The following is a 22,308-nucleotide window of genomic DNA, read 5'->3' as shown; positions in this document are numbered from 1 at the left end:
TTATGATGATAATACACCCTAGGAAGATTGTCATATGTTTGCAGGCGCTTCCCATCTTTGTTGGAGAAATTGCGGCTACTGAGGTACGTTACTTCATATCTTGTTATATATAAAGAAAAGGAAAGTTCAGCAGCTCTCACCTGCCCCTCCTTCAGCTGTGAGCATGGATAACCCATGTCAGGTAACGGGCAGCTGTATGCAAAAAGGGGTTTGAAGAAATCCAGCTGCACTTTGATAAAGGAATAAAAATTTATTTTGCTTGCGGTGAATCTCATCCATCAGTTACAAAAATAGCAGTCTTGTCACACGTTTCGGGCTACCAGAGACAATTCCAGCCCTTCCTCATGACACAGTAAGACATTAAAAATGAGACCTTTTAAAGGGGAAGCTGCACCTGTATTCACTAATTGTCTTCACAGGCCTGTAACCGCCCCCAAGAAAAGGTGCCACACCTTCAAATAGCTCTTCTCATGAAAAATAAAAGAAAAAACAAAAGAACATTGAACCATACATATACATAGTGGAAAATAACTATGCAAAAAGAAAAAAGGATACGCATAAGGTGTATGCTGGATGTACACATTATTTTGCTAGAATATGGTGGAATGTAATAGAAGTCAAATTAGCAAAAAAGGAGAAAAATAAATCTCCTAAAATGCTCCCAAGAAAAGCGGACGATTTTGTTGCACTTGGATTATAGTACATAAATTATTGCTGAAGGATCAGATCTAGACGTTTATTTAAACCATCTGGTTGGCGCGTATTCAATGAGAAAATCCAACCGCAATCGCAACCAGTCTGGCTTAGGACCAAGGGGAGCTATAGGTGTGGACATCACAGGTGCATTTGCTACACAGGTCAAACATCCAGATCTCCGGATTTGTTACATATGCTGTGGTCTTGTCCAGTAATTGGTAGTTATTGGGAGGATGTAAGAAATATGATTAATAGCAGAATGACATTGAGAATTCAAAAAGACCCTAAGGTGTGTATACTGGGATATGTGTCTGAGATTGGAGGGACTGAATCGGTCAAGGTAGCTGTGGGGAGGTTGCTATATGTGGCCAGGAAACTGATTGCAATGAGGTGGATCTAGGGAAGTCCGCCTACACTGGGTGAGTTTGAACGGAAGGTGCATGACATGATGATACTTGAAAAAGGGGTGTATGTGAAGAGAGGGTGTCCTCAAAAGTTTGATAAAATGTGGAGTGATTGGTTATCTCGTACTCACGTGGTTATATAAGCTTGTGAAGGTCAAGACTAGTTGTCAGGGAGGGGGGTGTTAGGGCAAGGGGGGGGGAGGGGTTTTGGGGGGGTCAAGATATTTATAATTCTTTGTTTCAAATATTTGTTTTAACATGTATACACGTCATGTACAGATACTGGATAAAACTGTGTGTTGATATTTTTACGGTTACTGTTGTACTCTGACTCCACATGGTGGATAAAGAAAGAAAAAACTAAGTATTGATTTTTGTAATACTCTGTATTTATTGATTCAATAAAAACGATTTGATTTAAAAAAAAAAAACATCCAGACCTCATAACAAACAGGACACTGCCCTGGGCCTACTTGCCACCGGCTAGCTGTCTTTTCAGCCTCCATTGCCGCCCCTAACATTGCAGGGCGTTACCTGATCGGAGAGCACAATCACCCTTACGTCCTCCGGATCTGCTTCCTCGTACCTCCCTAAGACAAAATGGGTGCCATTTGTACTGCCTCCAGCACTCAGGTCTGCCAGCCTAGCTGCTTCATATGTTGCTGTAGTTGCCCAGCTTACCCTCATTTAACATCACAGGTGCCTGGGAGCCTCTCTTCCCCCTCCCCCCCCCATTTCCAAGGAGCCTCCAAGAAGAGTTTCCTGACATCATTTTCAATACTTGGGTTGCCCCGAAGAACAGACCTTATTTTCTTATCTTTTGAATCATCGGGCATCTTTCCTGACTGTTTTTCAGAGTTTATTTCTCTGGCTTTAAAGCACTATCTAGTGGACACATCCACACACTGCTGTTAATTTCTTCTACTACTTAGCTATGTAGTCTTAATATTACCATATTGTATGCTCCACCTGACCTACTTATCTTTACGCGTTACGCATACAGCTAAATACTCGGCTTCCAAAGGGGAACTAGATAAGTTTATTCAAAAACTTCCCTCAACTGAACCCCCTGCTATGCCAAAACAGTTCCAGAAGGGCGCGTCTCCCCCACGAGAGACTGTACTGACATCAGAAGAAGATAGTTGTGAGTCGGGTAATCTATGCTTGGCGTCTACTTACAGGAAGCCTTATCTAAATCACTAGCCCCACTGGAAACTGACCTTCAAATCTTTAAACAGAAGATTAAACAAATGGGGCACAGATTAGAGTCCATAGAAAGTACTGAAGAATCGCTGTGTGAATCCCCCTGCCTGACCCTAGGTTTCAAGTTCAAGGAGGTGCTCAGGTAGATGCTCCTATCACGGAGGCTACAATGAAGGTCCTGCACCTTGAGGTCACTCTGCAAAATGACCTGCATTCTGCTTTTCATCAACTGCTTCATCACTAACTCGCATGACGAAGAAATAGCCGCTCTTAAGATGAAAATTGCTGACATGGAAGACAGTTCCCGCAGGAACAATATCTGCTTCCATGGGATCCCTGAAGCGATCAGAAACGATGAACTAGTATCTTTCCTTACAGGTTTCTTTGCCTGTCTTTTACCTCAAGTGACTACTAGTGACTTTCTTATTGATAGAGTGCACAGGCTACCCAAGCCTAAATTACTGCCCCCATCGACTCCCTGTGACGCCATCCCTCATATACATTTTTTTCACATTGAAAAAAATGACCGCTTCAAAGATACAGTGGAATGCGAAAGTTTGGGCAACCTTGTTAATCGTCATGATTTTCCTGTATAAATCGTTTGTTGTTACGATAAAAAATGTCAGTTAAATATATCATATAGGAGACACACACAGTGATATTTGAGAAGTGAAATAAAGTTTATTGGATTTACAGAAAGTGTGCTATAATTGTTTAAACAAAATTAGGCAGGTGCATAAATTTGGGCACTGTTGTCATTTTATTGATTCCAAAACCTTTAGAACTAATTATTGGAACTCAAATTGGCTTGGTAAGCTCAGTGACCCCTGACCTACATACACAGGTGAATCCAATTATGAGAGAGTATTTAAGGGGGTCATTTGTAAGTTTCCCTCCTCTTTTAATTTTCTCTGAAGAGTAGCAACATGGGGGTCTCAAAACAACTCTCAAATGACCTGAAGACAAAGATTGTTCACCATCATGGTTTAGGGGAAGGATACAGAAAGCTGTCTCAGAGATTTCAGCTGTCTGTTTTCACAGTTAGGAACATATTGAGGAAATGGAAGACCACAGGCTCAGTTCAAGTTAAGGCTCGAAGTGGCAGACCAAGAATAATCTCGGATAGACAGAAGCGACGAATGGTGAGAACAGTCAGAGTCAACCTACAGACCAGCACCAAAGACCTACAACTCATCTTGCTGCAGATGGAGTCACTGTGCATCGTTCAACCATTCGGCGCACTTTACACAAGGAGATGCTGTATGCGAGAGTGATGCAGTGATGCCTTTTTCTCCGCCCACAGCACAAAAAGTGCCGCTTGAGGTGGGCTAAAACACATTTGGACAAGCCAGCTTCATTTTGGAGTAAGGTGCTGTGGACTGATGAAACAAAAATTGAGTTATTTGGCCATAACAAGGGGCGTTATGCATGGAGGAAAAAGTACACAGCATTCCAAGAAAAACACCTGCTACCTACAGTAAAATATGGTGGTGGTTCCATCATGCTGTGGGGCTAGTGCAGGGACTGGGAATCTTGTCAAAGTTGAGGGACGCATGGATTCCACTCAGTATCAGCAGATTCTGGAGACCAATGTCCAGGAATCAGTTACAAAGCTGAAGCTGCGCCGTGGCTGGATCTTTCAACAAGACAACGACTCTAAACACTGCTCAAAATCCACTAAGGCATTTATGCAGAGGAACAAGTACAACGTTCTGGAATGGCCATCTCAGTCCCCAGACCTGAATATAATTGAAAATCTGTGGTGTGTCTTAAAGAGAGCTGTCCATGCTCGGAAGCCATCAAACCTGAATGAACTAAAGATATTTTATAAAGAGGAATGGTCCAAAATACCTTCAACCAGAATCCAGACTCTCATTGGAACCTACAGGAAGCGTTTAGAGGCTGTAATTTCTGCAAAAGGAGGATCTACTAAATATTGATTTCATTTCTTTTTTGTGGTGCCCAAATTTATGCACCTGCCTAATTTTGTTTAAACAATTATAGCACACTTTCTGTAAATCCAATAAACTTCATTTCACTTCTCAAATATTACTGTGTGTGTCTCCTATATGATATATTTAACTGACATTTTTTATCGTAACAACCAACGATTGTTGCAATTTTTTGGGCTGTCCCTATCTCATGGCTGACTCAATATTAATATATGCTAACCCCACTGTTCTACTGTACTCCTTGCATTTTAGGTTCCTTATCTCTTTATATACACTCACCTAAAGAATTATTAGGAACACCTAGCTAATACGGTGTTGGACCCCCTTTTGCCTTCAGAACTGCCTTAATTCTACGTGGCATTGATTCAACAAGGTGCTGATAGCATTCTTTAGAAATGTTGGCCCATATTGATAGGATAGCATCTTGCAGTTGATGGAGATTTGAGTGATGCACATCCAGGGCACGAAGCTCCCTTTCCACCACATCCCAAAGATGCACTATTGGGTTGAGATCTGGTGACTGTGGGGGCCATTTTAGTACAGTGAACTCATTGTCATGTTCAAGAAACCATTTTTCCAGTCTTCAATAGTCCAATTTTGGTGAACTCATGCAAATTGTAGCCTCTTTTTCCTATTTGTAGTGGAGATATGTGGTACCCGGTGGGGTCTTCTGCTGTTGTAGCCCATCCGCCTCAAGGTTGTGCGTGTTGTGGCTTCACATATGCTTTGGTGCATACCTCAGTTGTAACGAGTGGTTATTTGAGTCAACATTGCTCTTCTATCAGCTTGAATCAGTCGGCCCATTCTCCTCTGACCTTTAGCATCAACAAGGCATTTTCGCCCACAGGACTGTCAGCCATACTGGATGTTTTTCCCTTTTCACACCATTCTTTGTAAACCCTAGAAATGGTTGTGTGTGAAAATCCCAGTAACTGAGCAGATTGTGAAATACTCAGAGCGGCCCGTCTGGCACCAACAACCATGCCACTCTTAAAATTGCTTAAATCACCTTTCTTTCCCATTCTGACATTCAGTTTGGAGTTCAGGAGATTGTCTTGACCAGGACCACAACCCTACATGCATTGAAGCAACTGCCATGTGATTGGTTGACTAGATAATCGCATTAATGAGAAATAGAACAGGTGTTCCTAATAATTCTTTAGGTGAGTTTATTTAAAAATGAGTTTCTGTCTGTCTAGTAGTCTGTCCTTTATGCGCGACCTAAAGACTGGACCGATCTTCACCAAATTTGGCACACGGGTACATCTGGTGTCCAGGAAGGTTTTAGACGGGGTCTCAGCTCTCTAGGACTGAGATGTTCCCAAAAAATGACATGCATTAGCCAATAGAAGCCTGCTAGTCTATCTATATCCCAACTGCCATATACACGGTCACATGTCCCTTATCAGCCAATAGAAGCTCGCAGGTCCTACTCCAGGTTGCCATAACAACTGATCACCGGTTTCAGTAGGTTGTAGGTCCTTAAATATTCAGTGATATGACGTATGACGGCACAACTACACTGCTACATGCATGGGGGGGGGCAGGGGCCACTATTAAACAGACGGGCGCTGTAGAGTTCACTGTTAGGGCTGTTTCACACGAGCGAGTCCATTGCAGGAATCACGCTCCGTGTGTGAGTGTGATCCTCTGCTCTGGACTTGCAGGAGCGCATGGCAGGAGCGCATGACCTAAAGCTGTCACTATGATTCTGTGGAAAAAAGGTCAAGCAGAGACACACAGTATTATAAATCATGATAATGCCGTGCGCTCTTGCGATTCCAGGGCGGAGGATCACACTCTCACACGGAACATGATTCCCGCAATGGACTCACTCATGTGAAACAGCCCTTAAAGGAACGGGTGCTGTGGGGGTCACTGTTATTAAGGGGGCGGGCACTGTGAAGGTCACTGTTAAAGGGGTGGGCACTGTGGAGGTCACTGTTAGTAAAGGCTCAGGCACTGTGGAGGTCACTGTTATTAAAGGGGTGGGCACTGTGGCGGTCACTGTTGTTAAAGGGGCGGGCGCTGTGGAGGTCACTGTTATTAAAGGGGTGGGCGCTGTGGATGTCACTGTTATTAAAGGGGCGGGCGCTGTGGAGGTCACTGTTATTAAAGGGCGGGTGCTGTGGAGGTCACTGTTATTAAAGGGGCGGGCACTGTGGAGGTCACTGTTATAGAGGATACTGTCAATATCTTTTAGCGATAAACATTAAATGAAATGGATAAAATATACCCATGCGAAGCCGTGTCCTTCTTCTAGTTCCTTATATTATAAAAATGAGTTTCTCTCTGTCTGGACGTTCTTTAGGCGCGACCAAACGACTGGACCGATCTTTACCAAATTTGGCACACGGGTACATCAGGTGTCCGGGAAGGTTTTAGATCAGGTCTCAGCTCTCTAGGACTTACCGTTTCTGAGAGATTCCCAAAAAATGGCCCACATTAGCCAATAGAAGCCAGCAAGCATTTCACTTAAATCTGAACTGAAGCGGATCCGTTCCCCATTGACTTTCAATGTAAAGTCTGAACGGATCCGCTCAGACAACTTTCACACTTAGAAAATTTTCTAAGTTTTAATGCAGACGCATCCGTTCTGAACGGATGCGAACGTCTGCATTATCGGAGCGGATCCGTCTGATGAAACATCAGACGGATCCGCTCCGAACGCTAGTGTGAAAGTAGCCTAATCGGCCGGATGCGGAGCAGCGCTCAGACGCGTCCGGCCATGTCGGCAGTTGGCCACGCCCCGAATAAAAGTAACTTTAAGTCAAAATTTGCCTGGGGTATGAATAATTATGGGCAGCACTGTAACTCCTGTAGGTGTGATATATAGACCACCTAGCCAAGTCAAAGAATTAGATGATCTACTAGTTGAGGAAAATGCTAAAATGACATTGAAGGGGGAAGTTATCATTATGGGAGACTTTAATCTTCCTGATGTAAACTGGAAAACTAAAATGGCTAGTTCTGCCAGGAGTACAGATATTCTAAATTCCCTACTGGGATTATCTCTACAGCAAGTAGTTGAGGAGCCAACCCGGAAGGATGCCATTTTAGATTTAGTATTCACAAATGGAAATTTGGTATCTGATATTACTGTAGGGGAAAGCTTGGGATCTAGTGATCACCAGTCAGTGTGGTTTACTTACTATAAGTACAATGACTGAGTCACACCACACAAAAACAAAAGTTTTAGTTTTTAGAAAAACTGATGTGGTATACGAGTCCCTATCAGATTGGAACAGTTTCAATGGAGTCCAGGAGAAATGGGACTACTTAAAAGTGGCACTATTGAAGGCAACAGAAAATTGCATTAGACTTGTCAGTAAAAGCAAAAAAAAGCAAGAGACCACTGTGGTACTCAGCAGAAGTGGCCAAAATCATTAAAAACAAAAAGATATCATTTAGTAATTATAAAAAAACAAAAAACTGAGGATGACAGGCAAATTTATAAGATTAGGCAGAGAGAGGCCAAACAAGTTATAAGAGCTTCTAAAGCACAGACAGAAGATGAAGATAAATTAGCTCAGTCAGTGGAAAAAGGCGATAAGACTTTCTTCAGATACATAAATGAAAAAATGAAACTAAAACAAGGAATTACCAAATTAAAAACAAAAAAAAGGAAGGTATATGGAAGAAGATAAAGAACTAGCTGACTGCCTCAATGAATACTTCTGTTCAGTTTTTACAAAGGAAAATGAAGGAAAAGGACCTCAGTTAGGAAAGAAGACTAATGAATCTTTTGATGCATGTGTCTTTACAGAGGAAGAGGTTCTAAGTCGGCTGTCTAAAATGAATACAAATAAGTCACAGGGGCCTTATGGGATACACCCAAAGCTATTAAAAGAGCTCAGCGGCGAACTAGCAAAACCATTAACAGATTTATTTAACCAATCACTGGCAACAGGAGTCGTCCCAGAAGATTGGAAATTGGCAAATGTTGTGCCCATTCACAATTAAGGTAGTAGGGAGGAATCGGGAAACTATAGGCCAGTAAGCCTGACATCAATAGTGGGGAAATTCATGGAAACCATACTTAAGTAGAGGATTGTGGAACATTTAAAATCCCATGGATTGAAAGATGAAAAACAGCATGGGTTTACTTCAGGGAGATCATGTCAAACTAATCTTATTGATTTTTTTGATTGGGTGACTAATATAATAGATGGCGGAGGTGCAGTAGACATCGCTTATCTGGACTTTAGTAAGGCTTTTGATACTGTCCCACATAGAAGGCTTATCAATAAATTGCAGTCTTTGTGCATGGACTCCCATATTGTTGAATGGATTAGGCAGTGGCTGAGGGACAAACAGAGGGTTGTAGTCAATGGAGTATATTCAGACCATGGTCTTGTTACCAGTGGGGTACCTCAGGGATCTGTTCTGGGACCCATATTGTTTAATATCTTTTTCAACGAAATTGCAGAAGGCCTCGATGATAAGGTGTGTCTTTTTGCTGATGACACAAAGATTTGTAACAGGGTTGATGTTCCTGGAGGGATACACAAAATGGAAAAGGATTTAGGAAAACTAGAGGAATGATCAAAAATCTGGCAACTAAAATTTAATGTTGATAAGTGCAAGATAATGCACCTGGGGCGTAAAAACCCAAGAGCAGAATATAAAAGCAGTGATACAGTCCTAACCTCAGTATCTGAGGAAAGGGATTTAGGGGTCATTATTTCAGAAGACTTAAAGGTAGCCAGACAATGTCATAGAGCAGCAGGAAATGCTAGCAGAATGCTTGGGTGTATAGGGAGAGGCATTACCAGTAGAAAGAGGGAGGTGCTCATGCCGCTCTTCAGAGCACTAGTGAGACCTCATTTGGAGTATTGTGCTCAGTACTGGAGACCATATCTCCAGAAGGATATTGATACTTTGGAGAGAGTTCAGAGAAGAGCTACTAAACTAGTACATGGATTGCAGGATAAAACTTACCAGGAAAGATTAAAGGACCTTCACGTGTATAGCTTGGAAGAAAGACGAGACAGAGGGTATATGATAGAAACTTTTAAATACATAAAGAAGAAAAACTCCTACAAGAGGACATAGTTTTAAATTGGAGGTGCAAAGATTTAAAAGCAATATCAGGAAGTATTACTTTACAGAGAGAGTAGTGGATGCATGGAATTGCCTTCCTGCAGAAGTCGTAGCTGCAAATACAGTGAAGGAGTTTAAGCATGCATGGGGTAGTCATAAGGCCATCCTTCATATAAGATAGGGCCAAGGGCTATTCATAGTATTCAGTATATTGGGCAGACTAGATGGGCCAAATGGTTCTTATCTGCCGACACATTCTATGTTTCTATGTAATAGTATCACAACAGCACACCATTTTGGCAGAGACATTTTCATGTATTTTGATTTAATCATATAGGTTAACTTATGTTCATCTGACAGTTTCAACGTAAGACCCATTCTTTGAAATGAATATAACAGAAAGCATTCAAAGGGGTGTAAGAAGCCTCATTGACTGCCAAAGTCTTTGATAGCCGAAAGGAGACTGTGATAAAGTTCCCCTAGGGGCGGTTCATATTTGTCGCTGATTTGGGAAAGGGTGAGGGCAAATCAGACTTTCAGAAATCTAACAGGTAAAAGAGACCTTCATTCCTAGAGGAAACGAGGGGTTAACCAAGAGTGGAGTTAAAGGGGTTGTCCACTTTTTACTATTGATGACCTAGGTCATCAATATCAGTTTGGCGGGGGTCACCCCTGCCAATCATCTGTTTGAAGAGACAGTAGCTCTCATTCAAGCGCTGCCTTCTCTGATCTGTTTATCTGCTTGCCACAGCAATTGCTTGTAATTACAAGTATAGTGCACACATTCACTTCTATGGAACAGCTCTGTTCAAGTGAATAAAAAAGAGCCGTCCCATAGAAGTGAATGGGGACGCCATACTTTTAATTACACCTGCCCACCACAGCAATTTGGTATTGATGACCTTCCTGAATATAAGTAATCAGTAGTAAAAAGCGGACAACCCCTTTTAAAGGGGCAAGTTTTGACTGCAAACTTTACTTGAACTTGAATCACTGTCCACATCTAAATGAAGTAGAACATGAGAATTAATCTTATCTTAAAGGGGTTGTATGTTGCAAGTTATAGTTTCACAGCAGCTGGATTGCTGAATGTTGCTGACACCTGCCTTAAAGGACTTGAACATGTGATCTTCTGTCTGCTTGTCCAATACTATTGCTGTCTATGGTATTCTGAAAGGCTGCCTGCAAAGCTGTACCTTGTTCCATCCTGGACCTTGTTAATGGCCAGTATTGACCTCATGGAGCAGTGAAACTGTAGCAAAAGCATGGCAGAACATCACACAGGATTATTTTTCTGCCCACTCTCTATAGTAATCAGAATAATCAAGACTCACTCTCTTCTAGTAGTCCTATCAGCTTCTCACCCTCTGTCATATCCCCTGATAGGTTTGCCATGATACCGATACACCCTATGTAATGTTTGCCTACTATAGGCTTGTAAGATTATTGTAAATATGACACCGCTGAAAGTATCCATCAGAATTGTTTTCTGCTCTACAGGAATTAAAAAATGATGAGAAAGATGCACAGGAGATGGTAAAAGATGGCGAAAGTAGAAAGGATGCCCATGAGAAAGAAGAGCACATAACGGTAAATTCCAGTTTTAATCTTTGTGCCATTTGTTCAGGTTGGCTTCTATGATACAGATTTATGTTTTTTTGCAGGAGCTGTGTGAGTCTGACCAAGATTTTATAAATAATAAGGATCTATTAGATTTCTTGGTAAGTATTTTTTTTTGTCGGTGCACTGAGTGAAATCATTTCTTGGGTCATGTGTCTGTGCAGTGGATAATTTCAGCTATTGAATAGCTTAAAGTAGTTGGAATACATTATTCTGTACAGCAAAAATAAAATAGTACGTTAACTCAAACCAGCTTGGTTTATGCAAAAACGACACCGTTTTGGTATTCAGCATATGTGCTGCAAAATTTGAAAGCCTTTTTTATTATTATTTTTTTTTATTTTATTGTAACATTGCTAAAGATATTTCTCCAGTTGATTTTGACCATAGTGATTATATAGTCGTCTGTTTTATGTTTGTCAGTCCGGTTGCCTTTCTTTTTTATAACTGTGGCAATGACACATCTTTTTTTCCTCACCACAACGGCATTGATAGGAGCTTGATCCCACATCCCAGGGACAGGAAACGACAGCTGAAGCCAAATAAAAAGACACCTTCTCCAACCCCAGTTATTTCCTGTCCCTCAGGATGGGTGGAAGCCTGGCCGGTGTGCTGGCTGAAGATCTAGTGCACTCAGCCTAGGATCCTTCCCCTTCTTGGGAGGGCTGAGCAGGGGACAGAGCCTCCGGGTGAGGCGTGGACTCTCCTTCTCTGTCCCTAGGTGTAAGTCCCACGCTGGCATCCCGATGCTGTACCTACCGCGAGTAGAGGGGATCGACGCCTTGCGCGTCTCACAGAAGGAATCCTCTGTGGGCAGGAGGATTCCTAAGATACGGCATTGCCCTTCCGGGTTCGCGCCTCCGGCAGTGGCTGACGTCATCGCGCATGTCTCGCCGACCGTAGGGGCGTGGCCAGGATAAAGCAGCGTGCTATCGGAGTCGGTCTGGGGGCGGAGCCTATAAGAGCAGGATGAAGAGTTTAAAAATGGCTCTGCTATCCCAAGAAGAGGGGTTTTGGCTACAAGGTATCCAGGATGTCCTCTGCTGATGCTGACACCCCACGCAGATCTGCTGATTCCCGCAAGGCCCTCATCCCGGTAAGAGACCACCTCTGTTTGCAACAGGGGTGCAGTGGGGTTGATGGATGATATTTCACTTATCCCAAGATCACCACCCGGGTGCTGGTGTCTGTTCTTCCTTTGGGTCTAGTTGTATCCTAATGTATATACCCTTTAGGTAAAAAAGGCTGGCCCTGCAAAGTCCATGGGGAATTACAAAAAAGAAATGTGTGATGTGCAGAAAGAGTCTCTCACCTCCCCCCCCAACTAATATATATGGAAAACCTTAAAACCCTTATTAGGGACGAGGTCAATTCGGCAATAGACCAACGTATGGCTCCCACCCTCCCCCCAGCCATCTACCTCAAAATCCGTGGATCCTTCCTCGGACGTATTCGAGTCGGATGAAAGAACTTTTCTCTGGGGACTCTGATTCCTCTTATGACGGCTCTGGCCGTCTGTTATGTTCCCCTGATGATACAGATTTTTTATTAAAAACTATACGGCAACTGTGAAATTAGAAAAATTAGAAGACATTAAAGAACCCCATATCTATCCCTGACCAAATGTTTCAAGGCTTGGGAGAAAAGAAAAGACTGGTATTTCCTATTCTTGATAATATAAAGGATATTATATTTAGGAGCATGGGAAAAAAACTCCTAGGATTGATGCCCTGATGGCTAAAATTTTTAAAAAAATCTCCCTCACCTTTGAGGTCATGGCGTTCCTGAAGAAATCTTGGGAGACGGGGTCTGCCATGTTTTGACTGCTATCGCGACCACCTGCGCGGCTAGGTTCCTTTGTCTGGATCAATCAATGGAAGTTATTTAGCAGCTGGTACCTCCCGGGAAGAAATTATATCCTCTCTTCCGGTTTTAAAAAACAGGCTTCAATTTTTTTGGATGATGCTTCTGCGGATTTAGTGAGGCTCTCGCCCGGTTCTACTGCTCTATCAAACGCCACCCGTAGAACCATATGGTTAACATCCTGGTCACAGTCGCCTTTGTGCTATTCCCTGTGAGGGGGATAGACTCTTTGGATCCGCATTAGATGATATTTTAGAAAAATCTTCAGACAAAAAAGTGTTTTCCATCTCATTCCCGTTTTTTTCAGCAGAGAATTTTTTTTCCGGTACCATGCCAGGTTTAAGCAGACTCAAAACAAAAAGGAGTCTTAAAGTAAGTGGCAACCCTCTAGGGGTCGGGGTAGGGGATTCTTATTCAATCCCGACTCCTCTACCAAGAAGTCCCAATGATGCCAGAAGTCCGGTAGGGGGCAGGCTTCCAATGTTGAGCCAAATCTGGGATACTATAGGAGTCTCCCCCTGGGTCCAAAAGCTAATTAGATCAGGTCACAAATTAGAGTTCCGTTCCTTGCCTTCCTGTAAGATTCTTTACAAACAAGGTTTTATCAGATCCTCTCAAACAAGAGGCACTAGAATCAGAAGTCTCTTCCCTGCTAGAAAAACGCGTCATTACAAAGGTTCCAATAGACCAGCATGGTCAGGGGGTTTACTCTCCCTTATTCCTTATAAAAAATAAAAAAAACAAGCGGGAAGTTCAGAACAATCTTCAATCTGAAAGACCTTAATCACTTTGTCATTTACAAGAAGTTCAAAATGGAATCAATAAAGTCGGCAGTAAATCCCCTGTTTCAAGATTACTACATGGTAACAGTCGATCTGGCAGATGCCTATTATCATGTTCCCATCCACAGCGAGAGTCAAAAATATCTCTGGTTCGCGGTCTACATAAAAGGCACGCTCGGTCACTCCAGTGCGCCACGGCTTTTCACGAAGATTATGGCAGATGTAGTGGGTTACTTTCATCTAAAAGGAATAGTTGTGCCCCCCTATCTGGACGACCTTCTAATTGCCACAGATTCTTATTCTCGTCTGCTGGACCATCTCAGAATTGTGAAAGAGACCCTGGCTTCCTTAAGGTGGATCATCAACCAAGAGAAGTCGAGACTAATTCCAAGTCAACAGAAATTATTTTTTGGGTTCCCCTGGATACCACCATCTATCATCCTTTCTACCACAAGAGAAGAAATCGACCTGGTGGCTCGGGTAAAATTTATATTCCGGAAAACACCATCAATAAGAGACATCATGCGTTTGCTGGAACTTTTAACATCAACGATATCCTCTGTGGGTTGGGCTAAGGCCCAACACCAGGATCCTGCAGTCTTTCCTCCTTTATCTTGGGACAAAAAGCAAAGGGCCCTAGAAAAAGATTACAAAATTCCAGGGCCAAGCAAAAAAAAAATCCCTAAGTTGGTGGAGGGTGGAGAAACATCTACAAACAGGGGTGCAGTGGCGACCGAAGGATCAGATTACGGTAACCACCAACGCAAGCAGCAAGGATTGGGGGGCCCATGCTCTGCAGAAGATGGTACAGGGGACATGGAGTCCTCAGATGTCTTTAGCTTCCTCAAACCTGAGAGAATTGACAGCTGTCTTCCAAGCCTTCCTAAGCTTTAAACCAACTATCCAACACCACCATGTCAAGGTATTTTTGGACATTGCAACAACGGTGGCATATCTGAACCGTCATGGAGGGATGAGGAGCAAGGAGCAAGTCCTTAACGGCTGTCTCCAGGAAAATATTCAAATGGGGAGAGGAGAACCTAAAGTCCATTTCAGCGGTTCACTTAAGAGGAGAAGAAAATATCTTAGCAGATTTTCTCAGCAGACAATTTCTCTTGAAGGAGATATGGTTTGTTAAATCAGAAGATTTTCAGGCAAATCACAGAAGTGGGGGCTTCCAGTATTAGATCTGTTCACATCCAGACCGAACAGGAAGGTAGAAGATTTCTACTCCATCTACCCCAGGAGAATCTAAATCAGATACCATGGCCCAGAGGTCTGCTCTACGCATTTCCACCATTCTCTCTGATTGCATGGACTCTGATGAAAATACAGGAAGAAGAGGCGCAAGTTAACATGATTGCCCCCAAAGGTCTTGGTTCCCTCTGCTTCAAAACCTTGCGACAGGGGAACCTTGGGTTCTGCTTCAGATTCTGGATCTCCTCCATCAGGGTCCTGCTCTTCATCCCATCATACAGCATCTGCATTTAGCAGTTTGGAGGCTAAACGGAACTGACTAAAAGAAAAGGGGTTTTCTGAGGCTGTCATATCTACCCTTCTGCATAGTAGAAAGCAGATCACTTCAAAAATGTATCTGTGTACTTGGTTTTTTTTTAATCACAGTGGGCCGTTGGAATCCTCAGAATAGTTTGGATATAAACCTGATTTTAGAGTTCTTGGAAGCAGGATTTGATAAGTGGCTTAGAACCAGTACCTTTTTAAAAGTTCAAGTTTCATCCCTTAGTGCCTTTCTGGATATCAAAGTATCAAAATTCCCCTGGTTGGTAGGTTCCTTAAAGGTACAAGCAGGTTACGTCCTTCCTTTTTTGTAGAAGTTCTCCCATGGGATCTAAACTTGGTCCTGTCAGCTCTAATGTCCATGCCCTTTGAGCCTCTTTCAGACTTATCCCTAAGGTTGTTTATGCTAAAAAACATCTTTCTTATCGCTATAACAATGGCCAGGAGGGTGGGGGAGAACAAGGCTTTTTCCTGTAAACAACCTTACCTCATGGTTTTGGACGATAGGGTGATTCTTAGACTCTCCCCAGCCTTCTTACCAAAGGTGGTCTCTAGTTTTCATTGCCAGCAGGAGATAGTTTTACCATCCTTTTGTGCTTCTCCAGCCTCAGATCAGGAAAAGATGTTTCACCATCTAGATGTCAGGCATGGTCTTCTAGAGTACCTTAGGGCTACAGATTCTTTTAGTAAGTCTGATCATCATCTTGTCCAGTTTCAAGGGGAAAAAAGGGGTATTGGAGCCTCTAAGGCTTCTATAGCCAGGTGGATTAAGCTGACTCCCATCCTTTGTTATAAAGAAAAGGTTTCTCCTCCTGTAGTATTGAAGGCCCATTCTACGGGGGCTCTGTCCAACTCTTGGGCTGAAAGCGGGGCTGCCTCTGTGGATCAGATATGTAGGGCTGCCACATGGTCTAACCCTATGACTTTTTTCAGGCATTATAAACTTGATGTTATGGCTTACCAGGATCTGGCGTTTGGACGGAAAGTCCTTTCAGCTGGGGGTCCCCCAGTCCCCCCCCTTCCCCCCGAAAAAAAAACAAAAAAAAAACTCTTCTCTGTTAATCTCCTATCAGTGCCGGTGTGGAGGCGTTAGGGAAAGATGACAAATACTCTTACCGGTAATTTGATTTCCCGCAGCCTCCCCAACGGCACTGTGGTCCCGCCCCCCTCCCAAAAACAAAGGAAAAAGAATTTTTTATATATATCTCACATATATAGTTTGGTACTACTCACAATTTATTGTATGATGTTCTTTTTGTTATGAATTAGATTCGGTTCTCTGTTATTAACTGGAGTAGTTTTGCGGAGGTGTCTTTTTATTTGGCTTCCGCTGTTGTTTCCTCTCCCTGGGAGGCGGGATCAAGCTCCTATCAGTGCCATTGTGGAGGCTACGGGAAATCTAATTACCGGTAAGAGTAATTGTCATCTTTCTTCTCCCCTGTGAAAATAAAGCAATGGTCAGATGGTAATAAGTGCTATGGTAGAAAATAAAATCATATTTTTGTATATATTGTTGATGAAAATTATACTTCACCTGCAGGAACATTTTAGAATTCTGCAAGATGAAGATGCCAAATTTGTCAACACTGTTGTCGAAATGTTGTCAATCGCGTTAATGCGACACAAGAGAGTCTCTAAAGAAAATGAAGAGCAGAAATTGGTGGGTTATCTTTTATGTTATAATCAAGTAGAAATTCAAGTGTGATAGTGGTTGCTTAGCTTTATTAGTTGTGAATGGTGGATTTAAAGGGGTTTTCCGAGATGTTAATACTGATGATCTTTCCTCTGGGGGTCCGTCACCTGGGACCTCGCTGTTCAGTTGTTTGAGAATGCAGCAGCACTCTCAGCTTTCCATAAGCCAGTGACGACATGTTCATCAGTCTAGGCGTTCAGTGGCCTAGGCACAGCTCAGCACCTAGAACTGAATGGGGCTGAGCTACAATACCAAGCACAGCCGCTGTACAATGTATGGCGCTGTGCTTGTTGCGCAAGGAGAAGGCCATGGTGGTCACAGGATCAGTGGTGCCTTCTCAAACAGCTGATCGGCAGGGGTCCTGGGTTTTGGACCCCCACCGGAGGATAGGTCATCAGTATAAAAATCTCAGAAAACCCTTTTAACCACTTCCTGACCGCCTATTGATTATAAGCGTCCTGGGCGGTTGGGTTTACCTCTGAATGGACGTTTTGAAACGTCCTTTCAGGGATGGCAGCTGCACACTAATCGGCCTCCTGACATCGGCCTCACAGAACTCATTGTGCATGCACCAGCTGCACAAATGGGCACTGCTCAAGCATTACGTCGGCGCTGAGCAGTGATTAAATTAGCAGTGGGGTGGTGCTGGGCTCCGAAGTAATGGGAGCGGCTGGGCTCCAACTGCCGGAGGGACATCCCCTTGGGCTCCTTATTGAGGTACTTTTACATATTAATAAAACCGACTTTATAGACCAAATAAAAGACACAGGGCAGTAATACTAGTATATTTTAATGTAAATCGTGGAGACTAATGTGGTGATGTTATTAGCTCAGTAAGTAAAATCCAGTTTTTGGGCGATTATCTTAGGTAGTGTCTCATTTATTTGTGGGATGAGATGAATGTTTGGCACTATCTTGGGGTGCATATGACTTTTTGATTGCTTGCTATTACACTTTTTGTGATGCAAGATGAATAAAAATGGCTTTTTTTACACCGTTTTTATTTTTATTTTTTTACGGTGTTCACCTGAGGGGTTAGATCATGTGATATTTTTATAGAACCGGTCGATACGGACACGGCAATACCTAATATGTATACTTTTTTTTTTTATTTATGTAAGTTTTACACATGGATTTCATTTTTGAAACAAAAAAATCATTTTTGAAACCAAAAAAAAAGAGCCATAGTTTTTTCAGTTTTTGGGCGAATATCTTGGGTAGGGTATGATTTTTTGCGGGATGAGATGACGGTTTGATTGGTACTATTTTGCCGTACATGCAACTTTTTTGATCACTTTTATTACCTTTTTTGGGAAGTAAGGTGGGCAAAATAAAAATTTCCTCATAGTATAAATTTTTTTTTATTTTTATAGTGTTCACCGTGCGGGGAAAGTAACATGACCGTTTTATAGATCAGGTCGTTATGGACGTGGCGATACCTAATATGTGTAGTGTATTATTTATATATTTTTTTTTTATTCAGTGATAAATGTGTTTTTTTTTATCTTTACTTTTTTCACTTTTTAAAAAAAAATAATTTACCCAGACCCACTTGGTTCTTGAAGATCCTGCGGGTCTGATGTCTGTATAATACAGTACAGTACACTATATAGTGTATTGTACTGTATTTTACTTACACTTTGAACAGATCTATGCCTTTAGCACGCACCATGGACAGCAGGATGCCTGAGAAGGCGTCCTGTTGCCATGGGAACCTTCCCCGTCTGCCACAACTGAGCAGAAGGGGAAGGAGGGGAGCTCCCTCCCTCTGTGACCCCATCCTGTGGGGCTGCAAAGGCACAACAGCCCCCCGATGGGAGAGGGAGGGAGCTCCCTGACTGTTAACCCTTTCCATACAGCGGTCCGTACAGACCGCGGTAATGAAAGGGTTAAACGGCTGACATCACAGCACAGATGTCAGCCGTTTATACCAGAGTGTCAGCAATGTGCTGACACTCTGGTATACCCACTGGACACCAATGAATATTCAAGAGGAGGCGGGCGGGGGATCGCCATCCCGCCCCGCCTGCAACACCCCCCCTGCACCAGGGAGGTGAAAAAACTGTAGAAAGCGCTGCAAACCGCAGGTCTGAATTGACCTGCGGTTTGCTGCGATAGCCGATACGTGGGGATCATATGACCCCCCCTCCCAGTGCTGTGACAGGATGCCCGCTGAATGATTTCAGCGGGCATCCTGTTCCGATTAACCCCCGCAGCGCCGCAATCCTGTTTTAAACTTATGATGTACCGGTACGTCATGTGTCCTTAATGACTCGGGAAACATGCCGTACCGGTACGTCATGTGTCCTTAAGGGGTTAAGGAAACTAAACAAATACATGACCTACAAAATATTCAAAATGGAATCAATCAGATCCACTGTGAATCTCCTATCTTGCAACTGTTACATGGTAATTATAGACCTGTCGGACGCGTAATACAACATTCCCATACACAGAGCATACCAAAAGTACCTCAGGATTGCAATACCCCTAGGAGGTCAGGAGTACCACTTTCAGTTCCAGGCACTCACTTTCGAGCTATCAGCCCCAAGAATATTTTCTAAAATGATGGCCGAGGTGACGGGATATTTACATCTCCAGGGAATAATAGTGGTCCCATATCTAAACAACCTTTTGATAGCAGGTTCATCTCTTCAGGACCTCCAGGGACATCTAGTGACGGTGCAAAAAAAGTTGGTCAAGTTAGGCTGGCTAATAAATACCCAAAAATCAGACCTGTTTCCCAGTCAGCACAAGAAATTCTTAGGAATCTTGCTAGATTCGCACAACCTTATGTCCTTTTTACCTCCAGAAAAGCAGATGGTTGTAAGTCAAAAAATCTCCCAATTCTGAGAATCCAGAAGCGTGGCCATCAGGGACATCATGAGACTGTTGGGACATCTAACATCCACTATTCCTGCAGTCCGATGGGCCCAGCATCATACAAGGACACTGCAAAGGTTCCTTCTGGAATCCTGGGACGGAAATCAGAATTCTCTGAACAGGAGAGTGAAAATTCCAGAAAAAGTGAAGATGTCTATCTTCTGGTGGAAGATAAAGAAACATCTCCAAAGAGGAGTTTTTTGGCGACTGGCAGATCAGATCATTATAACAGACGCCAGCAGCCGAGCATGGGGAGGCCACACAGGAAATCAGGTGGTCCAGGGCACCTGGAGCCCAGGGATGTCTGCTGTCTCTTAGAACATGAGAGAACTGGTGGCAGTCTTGAAGGTACTTATGTGTCTTCATCCATCTGTAAAATCCCAGCACATAAAGATATTGTCCGACAAGGCTACCACAGTAGCCTACTTAAACCGGCAGGGGGGTACAAGAAGCAGAGAACTACAACAACTGTCAGAGAAGATTTTTGGTTGGGCAGAGAAAAATAAAAAATCCCTGGTAGCTGTCCATCTAAAAGGCGAGGAAAACAGAGTGGCTGATTATCTCAGCAGAGAAGATCTGAGTGGAAGAGTTGTCATTGGACCCCAATATGTTCAGACAGATATCTCTCAGATGGGGGTTACCAATAGTGGATCTCTTTGCAAATCAGAAGAACAAACAACTCTATTCGGTTCCCCCTCCAGCAGGGATCAGCCACTAATAGTGGATGCCCTGTCATGTCCGTGGCCAAAAGATCTCCTGTATGGTTTCCCCCCTTATAGTATGATTCCAAAGGTATTAGTAAAGACAATGGAGGAAGAGGCACAGTTAATACTGATTGCACCTTTTTGGCCAAAAAGATCCTGGTTTCCCCTCCTCTACAATCTATTGACAGGTCAATTCTGGTCTCTCCCAACGTATCCCGGACTACTACGTCAGGGTCCGGTGTTCCATCCAGATGTAGCGAGACTACATTTAACAGCCTGGAGAGTGAATGAGTCCACTTAAAACAAAGGGAGCTTTCGGAATCTGTAATATCCACTCTGCTTTTTAGTAAAAAGGACACTACCTCCCGGATCTACAGGAGAACATGGAAGGCATTTTTGGAGTTTGCAGGTGACAGACTGTACTGCAGCCAGGATCCCAATTTTCCACTCATGCTGGACTTTCTGCAGGCAGGTAATGACAAAGGTCTCAAGCCAAATACCCTCAAAGTGAAAGTCTCAGCATTGAGTAGTTTTCTTGAAGTAAAGCTGGCAGACTTGCCGTTGATTAAGCGGTTCATAAAAGGAGCATTCAGAATATGCCCATTTGTCCATTCTACCATTCCTCCTTGGGACCTGAATCTAGTATTAGAAGTATTAATGGACGCACCTTTTGAGCCTTTGCAGGAGATCCCACTTAAGCTCCTGACTCTAAAAAACAACTTTTTACTAGCAATAGCATCAGCTAGAAGAGTGTGTGGGAAGGGGGGGGGTCCAGGCCTTCTCCTGCAGAGCATCCTATCTCAGTGTTGGAAGACAGTATTATCCTTAAACACACCCCGATGTTCCTACCTAAGGTGGCCTCAAAATTCCATCGCCAACAGGAGGTGTCTCTTCCATCCTTCTGTGAGAATCCAGCTTCTGAGTTAGAAAGGAGATACCATAATTTGGATGTAAGAAGATGCCTGTTAACTTACCTGGAGGTCTCAAAAGTATTCAGAAGATCGAACCATCTCCTTCTCCAGTATCCTTTCTTAAAGGACCCCGTGGACAAAAAAGTAGATACTTGTCTAAAAAAATCATGGGAAGCAGCTTCAGCTTTATTTAAACATAATTTAGCCGCTACTTCAGTTGCTAGATCCCTTAATAGATGGCTGGGACTCCTTATGATTCTTAAAAATATTATTTTCCTTTATTACCCGAAGCGGTAGATTTTTTATTTTATTTTATCAGATGCTACTGCAGAGTCTGTAAGGATGACTGCAAAAACCATCTGTTGCTGCTAGAAGGGCTCTATGGTTAAAATCTTGGTCTGGAGATGTCAGTTCTAAGATAAAACTATGTAGCCTCCCCTTTCATGGGAACTTGTTTGGTCAGGATTTAGAGTAAATCCTGGAAAAAGCCTCTGATAATAATAATTAAAAAAAAACCGCTTTCCCTTTCGAAAAATTAAAAGGTGCTTTTTCCTAATCAAAGAGAATGGATAGGGGGAAAACACAAAAAAAAAGTGCCAGAGGATTCTTGTTTGCGTCCAAAATTTCTGAAACCCCCTAAACTATGAATTCAGGTGGGAGGGAGACTAACCTTTTTTTCAGAGAAATGGGAAAAAATTACAACAAATCTGTGGGTATTTAATATAATTCGAAACAGTTACAACATCATATTTCGTCTTCCTCCCCCCCATAAATATTTTCTAAATTACTCCCATTCAAAAGTTGGTTTTCTTGCAACAAAAATTGGAAGAGGGAGTTTCAGAGCTTCTTTCCCTAAATGCCATTGTTCCCGTTCCCTCAGATCAGGCAGAAACAGGTTATTACTCAACGTTTTTTCTTGTAAAAAAGCCAAACAGGATATACTGACTAATAATAAACCTGAAATTTCTAAATGGTTATATAAAATACGAAAAAGTCAAAATGGAGACGCTATGGTCTACCACAAATCTACTAAAAA

General features: G+C 42.8%; 1 protein-coding gene across 6 annotated transcripts in view; it reads left to right on the top strand.

Annotated features, from left to right (window-relative positions):
* The window catches only part of LOC121001875, a 378,122-nt gene that overhangs the window by 265,376 nt on the left and 90,438 nt on the right, over window positions 1-22,308 (top strand). For 4 of the 6 annotated variants that reach the window (XM_040433099.1, XM_040433098.1, XM_040433100.1 and 1 more), the window contains exons 12-14: window positions 10,784-10,888; window positions 10,963-11,019; window positions 16,622-16,741. In XM_040433099.1, the coding sequence (XP_040289033.1) occupies window positions 10,784-10,888; window positions 10,963-11,019; window positions 16,622-16,741 (282 nt within the window). The remainder of the gene's footprint in view (window positions 1-10,783; window positions 10,889-10,962; window positions 11,020-16,621; window positions 16,742-22,308) is intronic. The other 2 variants (XM_040433102.1, XM_040433101.1) reach the window with 1 other exon arrangement.

Source organism: Bufo bufo, chromosome 5, assembly GCF_905171765.1.
Source record: "Bufo bufo chromosome 5, aBufBuf1.1, whole genome shotgun sequence".
Classification (NCBI taxonomy): Eukaryota; Metazoa; Chordata; class Amphibia; order Anura; family Bufonidae; genus Bufo; species Bufo bufo.
This window is presented reverse-complemented; position numbering and strand designations above follow the sequence as displayed.